This window comes from Malus sylvestris, chromosome 11 (assembly GCF_916048215.2).
Source record: "Malus sylvestris chromosome 11, drMalSylv7.2, whole genome shotgun sequence".
Lineage (NCBI taxonomy): Eukaryota > Viridiplantae > Streptophyta > Magnoliopsida > Rosales > Rosaceae > Malus > Malus sylvestris.
Genome location: NC_062270.1, coordinates 7,029,353 through 7,055,450, shown reverse-complemented (window position 1 = coordinate 7,055,450; position 26,098 = coordinate 7,029,353). Strand labels below are relative to the sequence as shown.

The 26,098-nt window shown below is 36.2% G+C and overlaps 1 protein-coding gene, 2 long non-coding RNA genes, 1 other non-coding gene and 1 pseudogene across 4 annotated transcripts in view; 3 read left to right on the top strand and 2 right to left on the bottom strand.

Moving 5' to 3' along the window:
- LOC126589183 (uncharacterized) overlaps positions 1–17,462 on the top strand; it is a 31,156-nt gene extending 13,694 nt beyond the window's left edge. Inside the window, exon 2 of the long non-coding RNA XR_007611748.1 lies at positions 17,167–17,462. This is a non-coding gene — a long non-coding RNA (uncharacterized LOC126589183). The remainder of the gene's footprint in view (positions 1–17,166) is intronic.
- The window catches only part of LOC126589185 (uncharacterized), a 33,627-nt gene extending 15,816 nt beyond the window's left edge, over positions 1–17,811 (top strand). The window contains exon 2 of the long non-coding RNA XR_007611751.1: positions 17,675–17,811. This is a non-coding gene — a long non-coding RNA (uncharacterized LOC126589185). The remainder of the gene's footprint in view (positions 1–17,674) is intronic.
- The window catches only part of LOC126589103 (disease resistance protein At4g27190-like), a 93,410-nt pseudogene extending 72,292 nt beyond the window's left edge, over positions 1–21,118 (bottom strand).
- LOC126589147 (18.5 kDa class I heat shock protein-like) lies at positions 1,090–2,063 on the top strand. Its single transcript, XM_050254376.1, has one exon. It carries the CDS (start codon positions 1,164–1,166, stop codon positions 1,644–1,646), a length of 483 nt encoding a protein of 160 aa, XP_050110333.1. The 5' UTR covers positions 1,090–1,163; the 3' UTR covers positions 1,647–2,063.
- LOC126591656 (U6 spliceosomal RNA) lies at positions 13,545–13,648 on the bottom strand. Its single transcript, XR_007612471.1, has one exon. It is a non-coding gene; the product is annotated as a U6 spliceosomal RNA (small nuclear RNA).
- Positions 21,119–26,098: the final 4,980 nt, after the last annotated feature.

Genomic DNA, 26,098 nt, shown 5'->3' with positions numbered 1-26,098 from the left:
AGATTTCAGTTTGTTTTTCACATTTGTACTTAATATTTATGAGCTAGAACTTTGATCAGCCATTGGTAATTGGCTAGGTATAAGATTGATTCTCCTAATCTTATGGTGCACAATAAAATGCTTTATTTCAATCTTATGGCGTATAGAACCTTACTGACTGGGCTCTGTGGATGATTTTTCTTTTTAGGCTTAGATCCTTAATCCTTTTATGTGTGTTTTACAATATTTTATATATTATTTTGTACACTATTAATTTCTCATCCAAAGTTAACTCCATACACTATTTCTTTATGAAAAACTACCAATCTACCCTCCAATGTGTATCGCATGCAAGTAATATAACTTAAATTGACGAAAAATTGAATATAGTAGCTTCGAATATAACATTATAGATGTAATTGGCAGATTTTTATATTTCAGGGACTAATTTTTCTGAAAAAAATAGTTTAGGGACCTAATTTTCACTAAGGTGATAATTCAGGGACTAAATTGGCAATTTACCCTAAACAATAATATGATTTGAATTCGCTTTTGACGAGAATCGAACCTAAGACCTCTCACTCCCAAATAAAGAAAAATACTATTAAAATGTAGTACTAAGTGACCATCATATTACTTAACTGTTGGTACATAATTTGCTTGTTTGGGCTATAACCCCCTTTACCTTTAGATAAGCTACTTCATGAGATGTTAAATGTTATTGATATTTAGTTGATATTGTTAATTTAATGTAAATATTATTATTTATCAATAAGTCCAAATAATACATATCAAAGATTCAAACGCCCTGCTTATAACTTGCACAGTATCTTCAGTTTTAACCGTCCGATTAAATCGAACGGCCCATACAACCCCCACACTTAGGTTTTTGGGTCCACCATTCGTCATCATGGAGTCAACCGTGTTGTGTGAGTAACTCACACAAACGTCGGATTATTCTTAAGCGTCCTAAGAAGGTTCCAATTATTCTCAAGCATCCTAGAAAGTTCGAGAAACTCACACATACATTTCCAGCCTCATCGTCAAGTCTGTTCTAGAAAATTCTTCGGTTCCTTGTAAATATATCAAATCCGCTAATTTTGCAATCAGTCCAGCAAAAGCAATGTTTCTGTAATAATTCTCAAATTTCTCTGCATCCAAACCAACCCCATCGGTTTTTCAGAATGTCGCTAATTCCCAACTCCCGACGAGGAAGCAGCAGCGTCTTCGACCCATTCTCCCTCAATCTGTGGGACCCTTTCAAGGATTTCCCGTTCCCTTCCTCCTCATCACTCTCCGCATTTCCTGAATTTTCTCGGGAGAATTCGGCTTTTGTGAACACTAGGGTCGACTGGAAGGAGACCCCCGAAGCCCATGTGTTCAAGGCGGACGTTCCGGGGCTGAAAAAAGAGGAGGTGAAGGTGGAGGTGGAAGACGACAGGGTGCTTAAGATCAGCGGAGAGAGGAACGTGGAGGAGGAGGATAAAAACGACAAGTGGCACAGAGTGGAGAGGAGCAGCGGCAAGTTCTTGAGGAGGTTTCAGCTTCCGGAGAACGCAAGGGTTGATCAGATTAAGGCTGCCATGGAGAATGGAGTTCTGAGTGTCACTGTTCCGAAGGCGGAGTTGAAGAACGTTGACGTCAGAGCCATTGAAATTTCTGGTTGAAATTGTGATATATATATATATATATATATATATATATTTTTTTTAAAGATTTTATCTATGATTATCTGCTCAGTCACAAATATGTATCAGAAATAAGAGTGCCAAAGTTATATCACGAATATGTATTTGATTTTGAGCACTTATCCCTTTTAACTGTAGCAAGACGTAATATACCTAGGATTCATGGTCGTAGTCCCACCATTTCTAATGGAGCACCCAAATGCCGCGGTGTGATTGTTGGTTATGTTGCTTCTCAGGACTTCGAGCCACTTTCTTTGTACAGGGTAATGATACAACGGAGATGCAGATGGATGCATTATTTGGTGGTTCTGCTTGAAATTATGAACACCCATTTGCTGGATTGTGAATATTTGTTATGCTTGAGTGTTTAATGATAGTCCGAAAACTTTACGATTATGTTTTGTTTTGTATCTGCATTGAAGTGCAAGCACACGGATGCAGTTGGTTTCCGGAGTCGCTCTCTCACTTTTGATGTGATTTACTTTGTTAAAACCTTGCTCGGCTTCTTCACAATTGCATGGTACTTTCTTGTATTACACAGAGATTATTCCAATGACCTCCTCCCAATTACAACCGACTTTCTTATATGTAAACTACTTAGCTTCCTCTGTAAGCTATCATCTAACAACTTACAACCATCTTATCTACTATTATAGCATCTCAACCTTACATTTGTCATATTGAGATGATGACAAGTGGCATCCTGATAATACCCCCCCCTTGAAAACTGACTTATTACAGCAGAAAACAGTAAAATGTGAATCCAAAGCAGCTGGAAAAAAAATTGAACAGTACATCGAACAGGACTTAGAGATTAGCAACTTCTGGAAACTTCGATTTCAAGTCAGGATATGGTTCCCAGGTAGCGTCTTCTGGAGTATGATTCTGCCATTGGACGAAGACTTCCGTAATTGCAGCATTTCCCTTCTTCACCAACCTTCTGTCTAGAATGGCAATTGGAATGTCCTGTAATATTCCTTTCTCAGTAATGATTGGAAGTGGCGTGGTACGGCTATGCTGAGAACCCAAATGCTTTTTGAGACAAGAAACATGGAAAACTGGATGCAGTTTGGAACTGTCAGGAAGCTTCAGTTTATAAGCCACATGTCCCACTTTAGCTATCACCTCAAAGGGTCCATAAAAACGAGGTTGTAATTAGAGATGGGCAATGTTATGCGGGCAGGTAACTGCGGTTAATTTACCCATAACCATTTATATTCATACCCATATAACCATTTATCCGTTGGGTAATTGCCTAAACGGTTATACTCATATCCATAACCGTATACAGATTTAACAGTAACCGTTTAATACCTGTTTACCCATTTATCCTTTTTAACCCGTTTATCTTTTTTTTTTTAACCATTACCTTTTTTTTCACCCGTCTACATGTTTTTTAACAACTTGAAAATAATAAAAAAAATTGTCATAATTTTTTTTTTGACAATTAAACACGGTACATTCATCATACATTTCCATATTTTAATTTTTTGAATCCTTATATCATTCCAATAATTTAAACAATAATTTACGGACGATATTTTTAACTGTTATCGATGAAGGTAAATATAATATTTGCCAAGTATTATTGGGTTACAAAAATTGTTTAGAAGACATTTCTGTCAAAGCATTTCTGTCAATTTCATGGTTACCCGCAAGGAATTTAAATTAATTTGGCCAATTCCTTAATGATGAGAATCATCATTCCTGTAGTAGTGTTATTGAGAGAATGGCCGATGAATTCCTTGCTAATTTATTGGGTGCTAAGTATTATTGAATCGAGAACATGGTTTGTGTTAGTTTTACATATATAAAATAAATGGGTAAACGGTTACCCGTTTATAACCGTGGTTAATATCCATAACCACCCACTTAAATTTCGCGGGTAAACGGTTATACTCATAACCGTTTATTTATCTAAACGGTTACCCATAACAGTAACCGTTTAATTTAAATAGACAGTAACCGTGGTTACCCGTAACCAATGGGTATTTGCCCATCCCTAGTTGTAATTTGCTAAAGGAGTGAGAAGCTAAGGACATGTACTGATAAGGCACCAACCTCAAATATACAAAATCACCAACCTTAAACTGCCTTTCAGTTCGTTTCTTGTCAAACTGGACCTTCATTCTACATTGAGCTGCTACCAAATAAGCTTTGAGAATAGATAACATCATGTTTTTTTCCTGCAAGCATTGATCCACTGACGCTACCTTTGTAGTGCCATTTCCATAAGAAAGAACCACTGGAGGAGCCTGACCATACACTATCTCATAAGGTGTTAATTTGGTGGCAATGTGATAACTAGTGTTGAAACTCCATTATGCCCAAGACAACCAATGTAGCTATTATTTAGGCTGCAAACTGCAAAAACACCAGAGATATGTTTCAAGACACCTGTTCAACACTTCTGTTTGACCATCGGTTTGAGGGTGATACCTTGAGCTAAAGCAAAGAGCTGACCCTTATAGTGCAAAAAACGTTTTCCAGAATTTACTCATAAAAATGGGATCTCTATCACTGATGATAGAACTGGGCATACCATGCAACTTAAAAATGTTATCAATGAAAAGTTGTGCAATCATGGATGCTGTGAAAGGATGAGATAGAGCTAGGAAATGAGCATACTTGGATAGCTGATCTACTACAACCCAGATCATTGTTTTCCCTTTGCAAGAAGGAAGCCCCACAATGAAATCCATGGAGATATCAGACCATACTTTGGATGGAATAGGTAATGGCTGAAGGAAACCAGCCGGAGATAAGGTTTCATACTTATGTTGTTGGCAGACACTACAAGATGCTACTAACTTTTTGATGTCTTTCTTCATTCCTTCCCAATAGAATGATCGTGAGATTCTTTCATAGGTTTTAAGAAAACCTTCATGGCCTTCAGGTGGGGTTGCATGATGTTCCTCAAGGATTTTTGCTGAGTACAATTTGACCATTGTACTTAAGAAACCCATTATCCACTTGAAACCTGAGATTGCCAAGTGGTCCCCCATCTGAGGTATCACTAAGAAATTTCTGTGTTTTTTCAATCACCCAAGTGTCTTTTTCAACATGTCTCATAAGGTCATCAATCCATGTTGAATAGGGGTAGGAAATAGCTGCACAAACAATGGAATCACACCGGAACTCAATAGTTAGATCAGTAGTTAAAGGACTACATGATAATGCATCAGCAGCTTGGTTGTCACAGCCTTGCTTATATTGAATTTCATAATCGAAGCCCATGAGTTTAGACACCCATTTTTGCTTAAAAGGTGTGTGAGCTCTTCCTTGTAAGAAATATTTCAAGCTGTGATGATGTGTGAGAATTATAAAATGGTTCCCCACCAATAAGACTGCCATTTGTGAATTGCATGAATGATTGCCAACATTTCCCGTTCATATGCTGACATAGTTTGATTTCTGGGGCTAAGGGCTTTGCTTGTAAAAGCAATGGGCCTGCCTTCTTGTTGTAATATTGCTCCAATGCCATGTCTAGATGCACCACTCTCAATAATGAAGGGCTTACTGAAATTAGGTAGAGCTAAAACTTGAGGGGAAAGCATGGCTACTTTAAGAGTGTTAAAGGCCTGTGTAGCTTCCTCAGACCAAATAAAACTGTCCTTCTTGGTCAAGGCAATCAAGGGACCTATAATTTTGCCAAAATGGGGAATAAACTTTCTGTAGTAGGGATAGGCCAGTTAGCAATTGAATCCAACTTGGTAGGGTCGGCAACTACCCTATCTTTGGACACAATATGTCCCAAATATTCAACTTTATCCCTCCCATAGGCACATTTCGATTTCTTAACAAACAAACTGTGAGCTTTCAACAGATCAAATACTACCCTCAAGTGTTGCAGGTGCAATTCCCAAGTAGCACTATATACCAAAATGTCATCAAAAAACACCAAGATGAACTTTTTAAAAAATGGTCAGAAAATTTCATTCATCAAACACTGAAATGTGGCAGGAGCATTCGTTAAACCAAATAGCATGACCAAAAATTCATAATGGCCATCATGTGTTCTAAAAGCTGTATTCTCTATATCATTATGATACATCCTAATTTGATGATAACCAGCTCTTAAATCTAGAAATAATTGAACACCAAACTATTCATCCAGAAGTTCATCAATCAAAGGAATTGGAAATTTGTCTTTGATAGTGATGCCATTCAGACCCCTATAATCCATACACATCCTCCATGTCCCTTCTTTCTTCCTCACTAACATTACTAGAGATGAATAAGGGCTATTACTTTCCCTAATAAAACCAGCTTGTAAAAACTCCTGAACACATTTTTCAAACTCTGATTTTTGCACCGGACCATATCTATAAGGCGTATTTGGAGGTTTACTTCCTGCTATCAAGGGAATTCTATGATCATGCAACCTATTAGGAGGTAAGGTATTAGGGGTTGCAAACAATATCTCATATTCCCCCAAAAGGGACTTTAAGTCTTGTTGTTGCAGCTTAGTGAGATGTTGAGAACTTAGATCCCCCAATGTTTGCTCCGGAGAATAACATTGCATAGTAGTAGGTCCCATTTGATAAAGAACTGCTCCTATTGTGTTTTCCTACTGCAAAAGTTTTTGCATCTGCAATGCTGATATGTCTTCAAGCTGATGTAAGGAAGATCCTGGACTTGTAATACAATATGTATGAGACCCATTTAAGAATTTCATGTAAAGTTTATCGAAATCCCAGAGAATGGGGCCAAGGGTTCGAAGCCATTGTACCCCCAATACAATTTCACAACCCCCTAAAGGAATGGCATAGAGATCAGTTATACAACTGAAATCCTAAATTTTCACAGTAGTTTGAGCTAATGTTCCTTTCGTAGCAACTCGTCCCCCATTTGCAGTTTAACATTGAAAAGATATGTAGTATCAAGATACCCCCTGAGTCTTTTAACTAATCCCAAATCAACAAGGTTATGAGAACTACTAGAATCAATGAGTATAGTGACTGGACAGTTTTTAACAAATCCATTGACCTTCATAGTATTAATTATAGGTGGAGCTGGGATGCCAAAAATAGCACAAACAGTTATCTCTGGTTCCTCATTCTCTACTTCCTCAGCACACTCATCACCCATCTCACAGTCTTGAACATCAAGAAGATGCAACTGTTTCATTTCACAAGTATGGCCCCTCACATATTTCTCCTTACAGTGAAAACACAATCCATTATTTCAACAATAATCCACTTCTTCTGGGGTCAATCGTCGTACATTAGAAGTTTTAGTACGAATATCAGCCAATGTTTGGTTACTAACATTCTGCAAAACTGGTGATCTAAAATTGGGTTGAATTGTAGGTGATTTATAGAAAGTTTTCACCTTGAGATCTGTAAGCTTGGCATCGATCTGCTGAGATAATGCAGCAACTTCCAGCACATCCTTAGGTTTGAAGAGCTTCACATCAAGTTGCAATTCCGGCCTAAGACCCCCGATGAAACAAGATTTCAACAAAGCAAGGCTGATATCTTTGGTACGATTCGATAAATGTCAAAATTCCAACAAGTAATCTCGGAGTGTCCCAGTTTGCCGTAACTTGACCAAACTTTCAGCAGAGTCCTCGAATTCGGAAGGTCCAAATTCTTGACAAAAAACCTTGGTGAAATCCTCCCAATTAGGATAATTGGTTAGACAATTGGCCCACTGGAACCATTGAAGAGCTTCCCCTTCCATGTGGAATGAAGCCATTTTCACCTTCTTAGCATCTTCGATGTGGTAGAAATCGAAATAATGGTCGCCTTTATAGACCCAACCCAAAGGATCATCACCTTCCATGAACCTTGGAAAGTCCATTTTCAGAAATGCCCAGCAATTTTGAAGACCCAAATCGTGGCTACCACATTGTACTTCGCCCTGTATCTGAGGATTCAGCGGTGTTGCCTCGGACGATTCGCCGCTGCAAGAACCGCCTTTGGCTGCCATAGATTGCAGCTGCATCATGATCATCTCTTGGTTGTTCTTGAGCTTAGCTTTGAGATTGGCGAGCATGGTTTCCAAAGTTGACACTCGCGATTCCATGGTGTTCCAGGGTCGGCGAGGCATACAACAATGAAGGATTGAGAGGAATCGACACTGGCTGATACCAATGTTAAAACCTTGCTCGGCTTCTTCACAATTGCATAGTACTTTCTTGTATTAAACAGAGATTATTCCAATGACCCCCTCCCAATTACAACCGACTTCCTTATATGTAAACTACTTAGCTTCCTTTGTAAGCTATCATCTAACAACTTAAAACCATCTTATCTACTACTATAGCATCTCAACCTTACATTTGTCATATTGAGATGATGACAAGTGGCATCCTAACATACTTCAAACTATGATCTTACTATGGGCATGCTACAACAAAGACCATCTTGATAGTTTTTAGGTTCCTACTTCTGAGTTCAGCTTATTCAAATGATTACTTGCTAATTAGCTTCTTTCTTTTGATGTAACTGTCACAATTGTTCTTATCATTTTGCTTCTTACTGGAATGCTGAATGAGGCAGATCACGTATATAGTAGAATGCGTATGCTCATATGCAATACGAGAAAATCTAGTAAAAGAACAAAGCTTGTAGTCACCAATGTTACAGTCCATCTGAACTCAAACATATCGATCGTTCTACGTTTAAAGTTTTTACAGTCACACTTTCTGTGGCATTTACATTAGTGGAAAGTGCGAGGTCCAATGCAAACTAAAGGAAGTGTGTTTGTATGCAAGAATTGAGCTCCTAGGTCGAAAAGTTGATATCTTGTGTGCCATGTATTTTTTATGTATGCTTCTAATAAAGATGTAAATGTTTACATTATGCATATGGATTAGTAAATGATGATGAGCATTTGCATTCTTTGATTCCGTCACAAGTTTATTTCGCTTATATATTTGGGAGATTTTCTCTACTCGAAGGATGATAATTTGGTAAAGTTCTTAGGACCTTGCACGCTATACCCTCTGCAAAGGAAATATCCAAACTTAGGCAACAGGAAATATAATCTAGATAAGCTGCATCATAGATGGATTGATCAAGGCTGACTTGCTTGGTAACCAGGATGAGGAGAAGGTATGCAAGAACAGCAAGCTAGTTCAAATTTCATTTTACTCATCATGGTAAGCAAATGGAACGACATCTTGATGACATGACTTTTTTTCCAGAAACAGAAATAGAAGATTGATGGCCTTTGAAATCACCTACAGTGATTGTATAGCATTTTCCTCTATATTTTTTATATTTGTATGCTGTTGGTTACACTTCATTATGTTTGTTCAAAATCCTCATGGTACATTTCTTCATTATGTTGCGTTATGGTTGTAATTACTTGTCTTGTCTGACTGATATGTTATTTTCTGCCTATGCATAATTTTATTCATATGATTTGCAGAACCTGCGAGATCTGTGGAGTAACTGCATTCAACATTTCAGGTGACCAGATTAACGAGGCAAATAGCAGTACTGCCACAGCCGCATCAGTACCAGCACCACCCATGATCCAGGTTGAAACCTGAACCATGTGGCATGGCCGCTGCATTATGAATTTCCTTCTTGTCTGCATGATCCTTGCCTTCGTAATTTCATGGCTTTTTCACTTCAAAGTGCTTTCATGAACACCAGCAGGGGAAAGAAAAAGGCTTCTGTGAATGTGTGGGGGTAAGTTGCAGTTCCAATCATCGTCTTGCTTGTGCTGCTACGTTGCTGTACCCGTTCCTAATTTGCCGTACACACGCTCTCCGCCCTTCGTAATATAATATTCTATAACAAGTATATTATTTTTGGATAAATAGGGGTGACAACTTGTTTCCATTTGCAGTGCGTAATCTAGCACATATTTTTTTCCTCTCAATGTGGATTCACGTTTTTTTCCTCTCAAATCCTTGGTTGTTAGCAAACATACAATGGTTGTAAGCAAACATAATACGAGTTTTTTCTTTAATTGAATGATACTTTGCACCAAGAAATCTAAATCATTTGAATGAATATTCCAATCATCGTCTTGCTTGTGCTGCTACCTTGCTGTACCCGTTCCTACTTTGCCGTACACACGCTATCCGCCCCTCGTAATATAACATTCTACATGGATATCTATAACAAGTATATTATTTTTGGATAAATAGGGGTGACAACTTGTTTCCATTTGCAGTGCGTAGTCTAGCACATATTTTAAGTATGTGAATCTTATTTGTACAGTTAAGGACTCCCCAGTGTGGAAAGATCCGGAGGAGATGCTGGTCAAGCCCTTGTACCTGTAAATTGTGAAGCATTGCTAATGAAAGCTACCGGCACAATGTGAAAGTATGTATTTTCTCAATGATCCTTGTAATACACAGGTTACCGGCACAAATGTCGTCAATTTGAAATCTTCGATCCATTCAAATGGTATGGCATTATTGAATATTATATGATTCACTAGATAACGCCGAGTTTTGAGAGCACGAGAAAAAACTCTTAACTGCTTAAGTTACGAGTCATCTGTTAAAACTTGAAATGAATCGAGAACAAACAATTGTTATTCGGCGAACATCAAAACACATTTCCACGAGTTTAAACAACCCCCTTAATAATCTTATACCTTGATTTTTTTTCGGTATGAGAAGGTATTAGATATGCAAAATCAATGTGGATTCACATTTTTTCCTCTCAAATCCTTGGTTGTTAGCAAACATACAATGAGAATGATATTCATTTCTTGTAAGCAAACATAATACGAGTTTTTCCTTTAATTGAATGATAGTTTGCACGAAGAAATCTAAATCATTTGAATGAATATTCAAACTATAGCATAACAAAAGAAACATACTACTTTAATAAACTGAACCTGAGCCCCGATGACCTATAAGTTAGAAAAGAAATAAAAAAATCCAAAAAATAAGAAAGAAAAGAACAATTATATAAGGCGGCCCACCATACAGGGCCTTTGTGAAATTATCGCACTACTTGTGGTGGAAGGAGAAAAGAAAGGGCAATAATCCACTAACTTTTCCGGTTGAAAGCCCCCCGAAAAACAAAACCGTCCATCGCATATACACGCTATATTAACTCCTAAAACCCTAATTCGTACATTATTAGCTCAGTGGGATTTTTATTTTCTCCTGCATTCGCTTCAAATCGGACGCTTGAACCCCTCTGATTTACAGCTACCACTTTCAGCGCGTTCGATTCCATCCCGCCGAGTAAGATTACTTAAACCCTCTCTGCTAATTCATTCGGTTTCGAAGAAGTTTGTGTAAATTAATTTGCGAATTGTTCAGGTTCTAATGGCTGCCCCCAACAATGCGCCGACGGTTTTGGACAAGGAACGGGTAAGTACCCTTTTGCTTCATTGTTCCAAAGTTTTTACTTTTTGTTCTCAAAAAATGAATTCAAGTTTTAGATTGGATTTAATGCATGCCCAAGACTGGATTTTGGGGAAAGTTTTGGAAATTCATGGTTAGATTGTTCAATTGGTGTTGGGAATCTGGGTGTTCTGTGAGTTTGGGCGTAATCGAATTGGGTCTTATTTTTCTAATTGATCAATAATGGCGGTGTTTTGGTAGACAAGGCTCCTCAAGGGAGAGCTAGCCGGAGCTGTCAGTGGACATTTATTTCAGAAATGTTTTTCTTTATCAAATATGAAGCATGCCTAGATACATATGATTTCCGTTACGTTTAGGGGAAGAATAGATTTTATGAATTAATACCAGACCTTACAGTGTATGAACATATTCAACTTACACTAGCTAGCCATAACCAGTGTTTGATAATATTATTTAGCTTACACGTGTATAGTCAATATTACAGTATATTCAGCTTGTCCATACTACAAACATGTCATTCCGCATGTGTATGGTTAATATTAAAGAATATTCAACTTGTCCATGCTACGGACATGTTATTCAGCTTACACGTGTATGATTTATACTACAGTATAGTCATCTTGTCCCTACTGTGAGCATGCCCATTCAGCTTACACTAGCTACGGCTAGTGTATGATTATATTTTTCAGCTTACACTAGCTACAGCTAATGTATGGTTTTATCTTCAGTTTACACTAGCGTGTATGGTTAAATTTTCAGCTTACACTAGTTATCACTAGTGTATGAAATTATGCTATACCACCAGTAAGTATATTGGAGTATACGTGCATGTAGTAGAGGGTTGATAACCCATTAGGTGTCGGGGATGTGGTTTTGAAATAATTATAACTTTTTCAGCAGGTTTTAAATTTGGGGGCCAAAACCTAATTCCAAAGGAAACTATGCCGATTTTTCAGTAGATCATTTGAAGTTATTTTATTAAATTATATTTGCATGCACGTTATGGCTACGTCACTTTCCGGATGCAGGTCATCACGCCTCCATTTTGGTGTCCACCTTGACGTCCCCATAGGCAGTCAAGAGATGAATTCAAACAGTAATAATCGCAATCGAAATTAATTATACATATAGTAAGCAACGGAAACTGTATCTTTGGAATGAAACTCTGGTGCAACAAATGACCTTTTGTTGGTTTTTACATATGAAAGTAAGCGAATAGCCGAAGCCACAACCTTATGTGATTGTTAACATCCTCGTTATATGGTGTCTGAGTAGAATTCCGTCAGCTTCATTCTTCTCGGTATTAGAAATAAAAGAGAGATGTTTTCTTGAGATATAATTCGAGTTTCCAAAAAAGAAAAAGAAAAAAAAAACATATTTTAGTGTGCGCATATGCACGCATAAGTGATTACGTAAATATTCCTTAGAGTGGCATTGAGGTCCCCCATCCATTCAGCCACTCCCAACGCGGTGCGTACTTGCAATCGGGGATGTGTGGCAATAAGCTTTGGAGCTAATAGGCTTAAGTTTTGCACGTCAGTAACCGCCAATAACTCCAAAGACGGCAACTTGAAAGTATAAGTTTCACCATAAAAATACTTGAGTTTTGGCCGACATTAAGATTGATGGACTTCACTTTACGTAATGTAATTATTTCATCGGTGCATGCAGCGATTTCAAGTTTCCGAAGCTGCTTCATGTGAACATCGGTTGTGAACTACCCGTCTTCCAAACACACGTTAAACTTGGCAATATATCTAACCGCAAGGACCTCAATTTATTGAATACTTCAACGGAGTGACTACTTTCTTCATGCTCCGGTCCCTTTAGTTGAAAAATCACTTCCATCGAATTACAGTTAATTAGAGTAAGATTTTCAAGATTATCATCATCATTTGAGTCCTCAAGATTAGGTTGTGCAACCTAGAAAATTAAACACGATCAACAAGATGATACAATACTAATTAAAAGATGTACTTATAGAGGTTAATTGAACCTGATTTAAAAGCTTACCTCCAGATTAATTAATTGGACGTAGAAACAAGGGCGAGGAAGGAACTTGCAGGCAGCGGCAGGGTAGTGGGGTCACTTTGGGCTTTAAGGGCATTTTCGTGTTTTTGTCCGACCAAAAAAAAATATTTTGTTTTATTTTTTATTTTTTTGTTTTTCTTTAATACAATGATATATTTACACAAACTCGTTACTCCTAAGATTCGAACCTGATAATGAATATCACTAAATCGCAGTACTAAATGTCAATTGTTAAACAATGATATATTTATACAAACTCAAAGAGTATAGGAGAGGGTCGAGTTGGCCACTTCATAGACAACAAAATTTATTTCAAGATAGATATGTTGGGTACTACAATTCCAGTCACATTATAAATATATAATATCAATATTATTTGTAGTTTGATATAAATATTTAGACAATCAAAATTTGTCGTTCAGTCAAATAGTGCAAAAGAGATATATTAGGATCAAATTTGAAATTTTCAAAAAGATGCTAACAAAATGCTCATTTCTTACTTAGGGTGAAAAGGTAGAGCAAAAAATTGTTAGCTAGTGAAAGAGAGAATCAAAGAGTGGAGGAGGAACTATTTTACGATTCATACGTGTAATCCTAGCTTAGGAGTCACACTAATCTTCTTTGTATCGTTCTAATTTTATGAGATGTCCATGAAGGAGATTTCATGTCGGTTTGCTCGTAGTGAATATAAGAGAACATTGATGCTCAAACGATGAAGATTTTGGTTGTCAAATTGGGCTCTTATTTGCTAGGGAGTTCAGATTTCAATTTGAGCTTTTGAAGGGAGACACAAAAAGAGTGATTGATTAATTACGATCTCTAACGAAATCCAACACAAATCAGCATGATGGCATGACCAATGCTCCAAGACTTCATAATTTTAAGATGCAATCCAATTGTAGTATGAAAAAAATCACATTGTGATATTTTGGATGTTGGAATCGGAACATTTGGTTCACCAAAATGACACTTATATAAGAAAAAGACAAGGATTGAGCTTTCCAGGTTCTTCTTTGCGATGGTGGCTCCACAAGTCAGGCCGATATCGAGCTCTACGATGGTGGGCTTTGCAAATCATGGCTGCCATATTGCAAAATCCTTCAAAAAAATTCTCAACAAAAACGAACGTATGAGTATGACCTATCATCTTAATATTTTCTCGTAGTGCTCATCAATATGAACGCGTGAGTGTAAGCAGAAGGAAATTCAGAGCTAAAATGAAGATTCCATGGCACTACAATGTTTAAGGATAGTATAATAATTTTGTATTACCATGGCTGATTACCTTATGCTGTCAATTTACCTTTATTTTTCATTTCTATTTCAAATTATTTTATTTCTTTTCATTTTCATTTTGTTTCTTTTTATTTACGTGTGTATTAAAAGTGAAAAAAAAAATAATGATATTCATTTTTATTTGTAACTTGTAAGAGAAATCTTATATTCAATTATCACCAAAAATAAATTTGAAGTATATTACTTCTAGCCATTATTATCATCAAAACATGTTCCTTCTCATCTCACGTACCAAACACACTTTTGATGATAAATATTATCGTTTATTTCATAAAAAAATGTGGAAAAGAATTAATGTAAAAGGTGGGAGAAACCCATTTTCTCTCCTTCTCCCGTATCCTCTCTCCTCCTTCTCTTTTGCGCTGCGCTGCAACAGGAGCCCCATTTAACAGCAAGCCGAAGACTGCCGAGTGCCGACGCAACAGCTCTGTCGTCCACTGGTCACCAAAGGCTCTCAAACTACACATCCAGAATGCTCTTGCCGTCCCTTATCCTATCCCCCAAGTTAGTTTCTATAAATTCGTAGGCGATTTTCCTCAACTTCAAATCTAAGAAACGGTGACCCAGGGGTTTCCGGCCAATATCGCCGGAATTGGACCTCGACCCAAGAGGTAGAAATGATACTCTTCTCGTGGGCTGTTCTCCAATGTAAGTTCTTTTTCCAAATTTTCAACTTTCAGTTTTGGGTTTGATTCTTGATTTCGAATTTTATTCGATTTTCTGTATGAATGTCGGAGATGAGACTTATAGTAATTGTTGTATCTGTAACACGGTTGATAGTTGAAACCCCTAACGATTACGTTCCCGGTTGATAGTTGAAGCATGTCTATAACACGGTGTGGGATTGAACTCTGTAGAACCCTTGTATTGTTGTGAATAGGCGATGAATGAACTCTGTTGCATAGGAATCATAAAATTCATGGAAAGAATGTGAAAATGTGGTAGGAAATTAGAAAATGGGGGCCAAAATCATGTTATGATGATGGCAATTGCATAGCCTGATTCCTTGTTTACTCTAGTTGTATTCAGCAGTTTGCTATGGTTTTGAATCGCCTGCTGTCCAGTAGATGTTTACCTATTTGGTAGACAAGGCTCCTCAAGGGAAGCTTGCCGGAGGTGTGAGTGGACATTTATTTGAGAAATGTTTTTCTTTATCAAATATTAAGCATGCCTAGATATATATGATTTCCATTACATTTAGGGGGCAAACAGATTTTATTCAGCTTGTCCATTCTACAAACATGTGATTCAGCTTACACGTGTATAATCAACCTTGAGCACAAATAAGCAAACACTAATGATGCGAATTTAGAAACAAACAGTAATAATCGCAATCGAAGTTTATGGTACATAAAATAAGCAACATAAATAGTATTTTTGGAATGAAATTCTGGTGCAACAAATGACCTTTTATTGGTTTGTACATATGATATGGTAAACGAATTGCTGGAGCCACAACGTTCTTTAAACTCTTTTCTTGCATGCATTGGAGAATATTAGAAATCAAACGGTTATGCTTATTGTATATGTGTTTCCAAAAATAGCGGTTTAACGATAAATTAATTTTTAGGCCACTTAGCACTACAGTTATGTTTATTGTATATGTGTTTCTGATAAAGGTTTCTCTTGAGGCAGTTGGTAATCTAAAAAGCTTCTTCCTCACACCTTAACTGCTATTAGGTACCTCGAAAAAATGAATCAGGTAGCAGATTGTGGTTTTAGATCCAAACTGTTCAATTTTTTAAGTGCTATACATGTATGTATATATTAACTGTTCAATTTTTCAAGTGCTATACATGTATGTATATATTATATAAAACATGGTAGAATACTTTTTTGAGTACTATATATATAATTTTCATCAGTTTTTACTAAACCTAGAAGAAGTTGGAGATGGAAACATGCTAACCTTTGTGCTTGATCAATCAACTGTGTTCGTCCTCCCTGTTGGTTTCGTCATCTTCATCCTTGCCATCGATTTTGTCATCGTCATCCTTGCCGTCGATTTCGTCATCTTGATCCTCATCATCATTGTCGATTTCATCATCTTCATCCTCACTGTCGATTTCGTCATCTTCATCCTCACTGTCGATTTCGTCATCTTCATCCTTACTGTATTAGAAATAAAAGACGATGTTTTCTTGAGATATAATTGAGTTTTCTAAAATATATATATATATATATATATATATATATATATATATATATATATATTTAAATACACTTTAGTGTGCACATACTCGCATACACACACACATATACATTAATATATGTATGCTATTATATAGTCTTTTGTAAAAACTTTAGAAATTCCACGTATACATCAAGATTTAAAAGAGAGATGTTAAAAAAAAAAAATCATCTTCAAATACGCTCACATAAGTGATTTAAAAAATTTGTAGCTTGAAACCAGAGCATATTTGTTGGTTGAACAAATAGAAATTTAAGATTGAGCATATATAGCTCATTTGCTGTAAATTATCAACCTAGCTATTCTTCAGTCCTTCGTAAAAACATTGGAAATCCCACACATGAAGCATTACTGTAGTCTCGAAAAGTTTATATTTTGACGTCATTGTTTTAGGAGAAAATCTTTGTTTGTTCAGTGGTTGTATATTGATGATGCGGTCTTTCAGGTGGACACAAAAGTGAATGCAAATTAGAAACATTAATCTAAAGCATACCTTGTCCATTCCTGTCGAAATGTGGGTTTTACTTGCAATCGGGGATTATGCGTGTCAACAAGCTTAGAATCAAATGGCCTTATGTCTTGCACATTAATAACCTTCAATAACTCCAAAGACGGCAACTTCAAAGTATAAGCTTCACCACAAAAATACTTGAGTTTTGGCAGACTTTCAAGCTTGATGGACTTCACTTTAGGTAATGTAATTGTTTCATCAGTTTCTTCTTCTGCGGCAACGATTTCTTCCATCTGCTCACAGTTCTTAACTTTTATGTCCTCCATACTCACGAGAAGTTTGACAAAGGACGATGAAAACAAGTATTTCAACTGGTCGCAACCAAAGACCCGCAGCGATTTCAAGTTTCCGAAGCTGCTTCCTGTCAACATCGGTTGTGAACTACCCGTCTCCCAAACACGCGTTAAACTTGGCAACTTATGTAACTGGAAGGACCTCAATTTATTGAATGCTTCAATGGAGTGACTACTTTCTTCATGCTTATGCTTCGGTCCCCTTAGTTGGAAAATTACTTCCATTGATTTACACTTACTCACAGTAAGATTTTCAAGATTATCATCATCATTTGAGTCCTCAAGATTAGTCGGTGTTACCTAGAAAATTAAACACGATCAACAAGATGATACAATACTAATTAAAAGTTGTACTTATAGAGGTTAATTGAACCTGATTTAAAAGCTTACCTCCAGGTTAATTGGACGTGGCAATATTTCAATGGGGCGGTGGGCGTTTGGTCTTGAATATGGTGCGCATCCACATCCAGCAGGGCACCAATTTGATGAACGTGTTGGAGAAGTGCTGAAATCATGACTTGTTGAATCCTTCTTCAAGTTATTCTCCAACTTCTTTCTTTGTGGAATTACAGCACCCAATGTCTTCAAATTTTCACATCTTTTCACGTGCATTTTTTTTGTGGATGACCGTAGAAATGTAAATCCCTCTGGACAAAGACTTGTGAGACGAGGCAGGTCTTCTAGTTCAAATGTGTTCAGTTTCGGAAACAAAATCATGTATATTGTCGCCTCTTCTTCATTTTGCTCTGTGATTCTGACTATAGTTTCCATGTTCGGACATTTTGCTATCTTTACCTCTTCAAGATTCAAAAGTTCTCGGGCAATTAAATGCGAGAACACATATTCTAGACCACAACATTCTCTCATTTCCAAATATCTCAAATTTCGGAAACCCTGAAATCCAGACGGAATGTTTTTCCACAAGTGTGTAAACGAAGTATCGAATATCCGCAACTCACGTAACTGGGGAAATATTGGAGTTGTCTGGCCATGGGTTTTCAGATCAAATAGCACGCCTTCAAACTTCATAAATTCCAAACGTACATCTTCTAAACTTGGAAACCATGAAATGCACTTTGATGGAAATATTGCTTTTTCAAATATGCCTGCAGATTGATGCTCAACCCTTGCCGTTGTTTCCTGAAAAAGAAAAATCATTATCAGTTAAACAATTTCAAATTTCCACATATCGGCTGCCTCCTCATATCATAGAGATTGGAGAGTGGGACATACCTCTTGGTTGGAGTATAGCTTCTTGGCTTGGAAGAAACCAACCAACCTCGGTAGACCCGAGAGTCTCAAATTGGTTAATTTATGGAAAGATATCATATCGGCTTCCTCCTCATGTTCCCTCCCCTGCATCGACACAATTTCTTCCATTTGAAAACATCCAACAATGCGTAAATCAGTGAGGACGGAGAAAAACCCACTTGTTCCATTTGCAAGATACTTGATATTTGGACAAAACTCAAGATTCAAATATTTCAAATCTTGAAATCCTTCTTGGTCTAAATCAGTGAGGACAGAGAAATTCTCAACCTCCCTCAAATACAATTTTTTAGATTTTTTCAACAAAAGTCTGACTGCTTGACTCTCCTCCAACTCCCTTGCATCACCTTTTTCAATTATCAAACAATTTTCGAATGCATAAGTACTCATCTCCGAAAAATGCCCTCCGCGTGTTGCACAGCGTATATGGAATCTTATTGTTGGGCTTTTCAAAACCATGTCTTTTGGCAACAAGTGGATGACACTGGGTATATTTATGGCTAGAACCTTCAAATGATGAGACAGAGACATCACCTCAGAAATGCTTGCCATCCCCTTTTCTTCTCTTCCTGTTCCAATTTCCCATTTATCAAAGCTATTAAGCATATACAACTCTTCAAGTCTACATAAGCTGGAGAAGATACCATGTGGAATCACCTCAAGATTCCTGCAGTTTGTCGTATCTAACAACCTCAAATGTTTTAAGTCTTCCAATTTCCCTCGGCAACTCACGCATGGAACGGCAATCCCGAAAGCTGAGGATTTCTAAGTTCTCCAAACTCCCAATAACATCAGTAGACATGCCATCAAATTTAGACTCATCTAGGCACAAGGTCCGCAGGTTCTTCAGTACTCCTAGTGATCTTGATGAGCCTAGGTCTTCCATTTCCATTCCCACCAAAGCCAAAACCTTCAGTTCTTTCATCGCATCACAAATGATGTCCATGCTACCTTCTAAAAAACGTCCTTTCATCGTCTGTAGAAGCTCGAGTTTTGGGCATTTCAAACCAACTGGAAATCTCCAATTTGCCAACAAGTGAGATTGTAGTGTAATGGTCATATGTAGCTAAATTTGACCACCCATTATTTTCAGCATTACTTCTTATCAGAAATCCATGTGGATTTCTTGAATCAATCGATATAGCAACATCGCGAACTATGTCATGCATTTTCGTAGTCTCCCTCTTGCTCCTATCTATCAACAAAAACCTTCTTTGTAGTTGGTCAACCAACGAATGCACTCTATTTCTTGTATCTTCCAAAGTAAAGCTGTTGCTAAAATATCCTCGACCCCACCCATATCGAACCAAATACTCAATTGGAATATCATAATCTTCTGGAAATAAACAACAAAGTAAAAGACATGACCTGGCTTCATCACTCTCCAATCTATCATAACTCAATTTTATGCTAGAATAAACTTTGTCATTCACTCCAGGGATGTTCACTGGGGTAGAATTTCGCAGCTGATTAAGGGCATCATCCCATTCATGCTTGTTTTTCTTTTCTAGGGCTTTTCCAACAGTTACAATTGCAATAGGTAAACCTCCACATTCCTTCAATACATCTTTTGCAGTGGAACGTAAATCAGGATCATTAAAGGATTCACCTACCATTTCTCGAAAGAGCTCCTGTGATTCTTCTGTTGTTAAAATCGGGACTGCAATAATTTGTTGACTTCGCATCCTGCTGCAAACGTTCGAATCTCGTGATGTCAACAAAACTTTGCACCCTTCATGAGCATTTCCAGAAGGGAGTCCTATAGCCTCAAAATCAAGCTCTGCCCAGACATCATCTAATGCAATCAGGATCCTCTTTATTTCCATGAGTCTCCCATGTAGCCTTCGTGCTCTTCCGGACTCGGATTCCTCCTTCAATTCCAAACCTATTTCTTCTGCAATTTCCGCCTGGATCGTCCTAATACTTGGACTTTGAGACACAGTTGCCATTACAATTTTATCAAACAGGTTCAGTTTTGCCAATCTTGTGATGATTTCTTTTACCATTGTGGTTTTACCCACACCCCCCATTCCACAAATCCCGATCATTCGTACTTCTTCCCTCGTCAAACCCTCTATCACCTCATTCATCTTTGCCCTTCTGGACTTAAAATCCTTAAAAAACATTTTCGAATGTTGACCATATCTCTGGTGGAGATGCAGGATGGGCCACATTTTCAAATCTTCCTTCGTTTTGGAGCTGAAGAACTTCTTGTTTAATCTTATAGGCTCTCCGACTCAAGCTCCATCGATACACACATCGCCTTTTCTTGTTAATTTCATCCTCAAACTGCAACACTTTTTTGACCATGTCGTCGTTCACATTCTTTAGCCAACTCTGAACATCAGGTTTGATGATTTCACCATTCCTTTTGGCAGCATCTACCAATCCCTGCACTTCATCTTTCTTGTCAAAAAGCTTTTTTATCTCACCACTAAGACTTTCAAGGTTGGAATGGTAATTAACCAAATAGCCAAACTCTGTTCCTATTGGTGTGACCAAGCATTCTCCAATTTTTGAGGCAATTGCAATTATAATTTCCATTTCCTTCTGAAATCAAAGACAACGGCTAGAATGCTTCTCCCTGTTGGTGGCTTTTGTAAGTCCCGCGCTCAATGCTCTGATGCCTAAACCAAAGAAGCACCCCAACACAACATTAATAATCATATATTTTTGTCCTGTTTAAATCTAAGTTGTATTATCACTTAGTATTACAATTTAGTGATATTTTTATTTACTTGTAAGTAAGAAATCTTATGTTTGATTCCCACCAAAAACGAATTTGAACCATATTATTGTAAGCTCATTATAATACATCAAGTAACGTGATATATCGGGTTTTTTCAATTCTTTTATTTCTTTATATTTTTGTTTTATTGTTTTCTCATTCATCCTTATCCCATTACCATAGACCCCACACCTCCTCTAGTTTTTATTTTTTATTTTTTCCGGCAGCCCTCATGGTTCGTTTCAAAATTCCCCCCCTTCCTCCATCGCCCACTGTTTATGACACATACGTAAGGCTTAAGCATCACGTAGTTCAAACCCGAAACGATATGAAACCTTGCCACAAAGTCCCACCTGATGCCTATCAAATTATCTCTTTGTTATAATTTCTTCGTAAAAAATATTTTTTTCTCCTAAAATTAAAATATAATTTTACCTTCAAGATAATGAAAATGGTGGATGTTTATATTTTGAAATTATTACGTATACATTTTAGTGAGAGAATTATTTTGTATATATCGTTGATTGGTATGTTTAGTTTTAGTGTTGGTACGTTTAATTCTAGTTTATGGTACGTTTTATTTTAGTTTTGGTTATTTTAGTTTTAATTTTTGGCACATATCATTGGTTGATAACTTAATAATATGCGTCTTTGTTTTGGATTAATAAAAATAATAAATTTGGTTTGAAGAAGGCTAGATTTCGGAGCTACTTTTTGAATAAATTGGTGGATCAATGGCACTTCATGGAATTTTGAATTTCAAAAAGAAGGACATTTTAGAAAACATGGCACCAAAATTGTAGAAAATAGTTTAATAAAAAAGTCTAAATGCTAGGGATGTTGCACCTAGATCAAAATTCCCCTTACTTATATCTATATATTTGAAATAATTGTAAATTAAATCTTGAACCAATTCACATTCTTCATCTTTAAGTAGGTACTTTAATCTACATAAAATAATTTCCCCATATCTATATGTGAAATGTAGGTAAAATAAATTTGAACCAAATCACATCCTTTATGTTGTAGGTAAATTATTTTGCATGTATTATTACATACATTAAGCACATTTTATTGTTATTATATATGTGTAGTAAAATAATTTACCCATATTTATATAGAATATAATTAAATAATTTTGAAAAAAAAATAACATTCTTATATTTTGTTGGTAACTAATGCTCCCATATTTTGAAAACGGAAAAATTAAACCAAAAAAAAATCCTAATTTATGCAAATTTGAAAAGCAACTAGGGAATTTAAAAAGGAAAATAAAATAAAATAAAACACATGAAAACCGTAGAATCATATACTTTTATTATTAATATGCAATGAAATCATGATATTAAAATTTGTTTTTAATCTGACATAAGTTACTAGGGATATTTTAAACATCTAAAAATACAAAATTGTGTGAAGTCAAAACCTAATCAATAAAATTGTTGAGCTGGATCCTGAAATAGAATATCTGGTGGACACTAGATTATAAAACTAACATTTTAGTTTCTTAGTCAAGCAGGATAAAAACAAATGCCTAAAACAACAAATATTGGACAGAAATAGAGTTTTCGAGAAGTACTACATACCTGTATTGTAAATCAACGCAATGTAATTGTCCAACAGAGTAAAATTGAAATTTTGAAATCTATGCCTTGTTCAGCAACTAATCATATGTCTGGTACTGGTAGTGGTGCTTCACAAATTTGCAAGAAAATTTGAATGTTGAATGTTAGCATGCACAAGGAGGAAAGATGATGCACATCAATGCAAATATATGAACAGATAACTTCAATGGGGAAGAGTTAATAAGAGCTTTCTAACAATATAAATAGGAGAAGTGAAAAAATATATATATGTAAAAAACCCAAAGGCCCTTTTTTTTCTCAAGAGGTAAAGTCAATGAGTTTTTGTTAGGAAAATATACTATGATGAGTTTTAGTTAAAGAAAATTGAATTTCAATGGGTAAAGTTATATTTTCAATTGACAGTTTCACTGCATGTGTATATTTATTTACTCATTATTATTTTACAGCATACAAATTTCTAATAGTTTACATTTCACCACCATATAGCAGACATGATTTAAAACTTTTTGTATTGAGTGAGAAAAGTAAAAATTCGATTATAAGGGGGGATTAGCTCAATTTCAGTTGACGTGGATGAACATCAAAATGCATAAACATAGAGTACAAACACCTAAAACAACAAATATTGAAAAGAAATGAAGTTTCTAAGAACATACGTACCTATATTGTAATCAACCAAATGCAACTAACCGGTAGGGAAAAAAATGAAATTGTGAAATTTATGCCTTGTTCAACAACAATATGTCTGGTGCTGGATCTGGTACTTCACGAATTTGCTAGAAAATATATTGTAAAACCAAACACTTTTGTTTCTTAGTCACACATGGGTAAAAATAAACACCTAAAACAACAAATATTGAAAAGAAATAAAGTTTCCAAGTTGTACATACGTACCTGTATTGTAAATCAACCCAATGCAACAGTTCGCTAGAGTAAAAGTGAAATTTTGAAATCTATGTCTTATTCAACAACAACTCATGTGTCTAGTGCTGACATTGTTACTTCACGAATTTGCTAGAAAATATGAATGTTGAATGGTATCATGCACAAGGAGGACATATTATGTTACCTCAGCAATGCAATGAGCAGATAACTTTAATGGGGAAAGGTTAATAAGAGTTCTCTAACAATATAAATAGAGAAGCAAAACAAAATATTTAACGAGCATTACCTCAAGAGGAGGTGATTCTGAAGTAAGGTATTTTCATTCTTTTTTAACAAGAAAAAGACAAAGAGAAAGAGAATGAGATGCATTGCTTTCGAACCCATTTTGTATTTCTCTTTATCAAGAAAAAAGTGAAAAAAATTTGGATACTTTGCTTACGAACCATATGGTACTTTCTTTAACAAAAAAGAAGAAGGATAAAGTGAAAGAAAAATTGGATGCATTGCTTCCCAACCCCACATTCTCAAGGCACAATACATGGCTTGAGCCATCCTCATTCGTTCGTGGCATCACATTATTTTACAGTACAAACATCACAATTAGAATTGGTAATCTATTTCGAACAAAAGTAGGCCTACTATTAGTTGTAGCATTTAAATTCTGTACGGATTCGTTTGAAGGTGTTTTTAAAATTATTGAATACATTTTTGGTAAAAATGTTTTTTCTTCTCCTTCCAATTACAATTAAATGGAATCGAACTATGAACCAACCTAATCCTATTAACCCATTTTCCAACCTGGTATCATAAGCTATCCGAATGTCCACCTGCAAGGCACATCTAGGAAGACCATTATTTCTATGGTAATTTTTGAGAAACTCCTTCAAAAGCATAATATTGTCTCCAATTCGCCTGCCTGCGAAGAAAGCAAATTAAGAGTTGCTCACAGTAGAGGGAAGGACATCCTTGATCCGATTGGCAAGAAGCTTAGCAATAATTTTTTAAATAGCATAAAGAGGAATTTGTATCAGTAGTCTCTCAACTTTAATTGAATTGCAACAATGATTTCTTAACTAAAAATATGTGACCATTGGTTCTTTAACTCATCAAAACGTGTGGTTATGATAATTTTCGTCCACTCTGTCAGAACTTACGTCAAAATGAGACACGTGTCATACACGTGAGGTTGAATCAAGGGGCAAATAAGAAAAATCAAGTGAGAAAATTGTTGCAATGGTCGCTCAACTCTAACTTGATTGGAGAAATTGTCCCTCAATTTTAACCCAATTAGAACGATGGTCCCTCAACTTTAACCCAATTGTTACAATGGTCATTTAACTATGACTCATTTTAACGGAAGTTCTGACGGAGTAGACAAAAAAAACCATAACTGTACATTTTAATGAGTTAAATGACCAATGGTCGCACATTTTTAGTTGAGGGACCAACATTTTAATTGAGTTAATGTTGAGGACCATTGTTACAATTATGTTGACAAAATGGGGCCAAGGGTTAAAGAAGGTAGCGGAAACAAGCATAAATTATGATATTTTTTTTTTAGCGGTGAAGAACAATTATTCATGAGTTGTTTGCATAAGTGGTCTCTTCTTTCTATAAGTCGGTGCTCTCTAAGGCTATGTAAGATATAATTCGTCTGTTTGAACTTCTTTTATTGAATATTCCATACCCTTGACAAAAAAAAAATCTGAGAAATGTGAGTAAGGAAGATATTCACTCGTGAAATTATGCGTTATCAAAAAGCCTTTGTATTAAGATTCAACCTAAATTAAAAAAATTAAGTTATACCTATGTTAATAGCATGAACGTGCCTTTACGTGTGAGTTAAAAATTGTATTTGTTCCCTTAGTGTAAAGATCCTAAACTAGCAAATCTCAAAGCTCAAAGCCATTTCTTTAAAATCTCAATTGTACGCCATGGGTCTTGCCTTTTGCCGCCAAGAAATCTTTTTTCAAGTTTTAGAAGCTTGGTTAAAACTTTTCATTCAAACTGATCCAATCAGAGCTTTAAAATCTAAAATCTAAAAACTTTTCATTCAAACTTTTCACATTTGTACTTAATATTTATGAGCTAGAACCTATTTTGCCTTGGAACACTGTTCATAAGCACAGGGTTGTTCCGATTTTACCCTCCCTTAGTTTCTGTTATTTCAAGCCTGCCACTGTTTATATATACCAAATATTTGTTTCTCCATTTCTTCGTCCTGCGTTCTCTCTTCCCTTCTGCGCGCAACTCATCATGCCTCCCAACCATGACTACTGTAAAACAACCACTACACTCCTCCGAACCACTACCAACCCATCCCTCTCACTCTTTCTTAGTCAAGCTCACGCC

Bases quoted from the DNA above. Each gene is read 5' to 3' on its own strand.
- LOC126589147 (XM_050254376.1), top strand. From the start codon at position 1,164: ATGTCGCTAATTCCCAACTCCCGACGAGGAAGCAGCAGCGTCTTCGAC.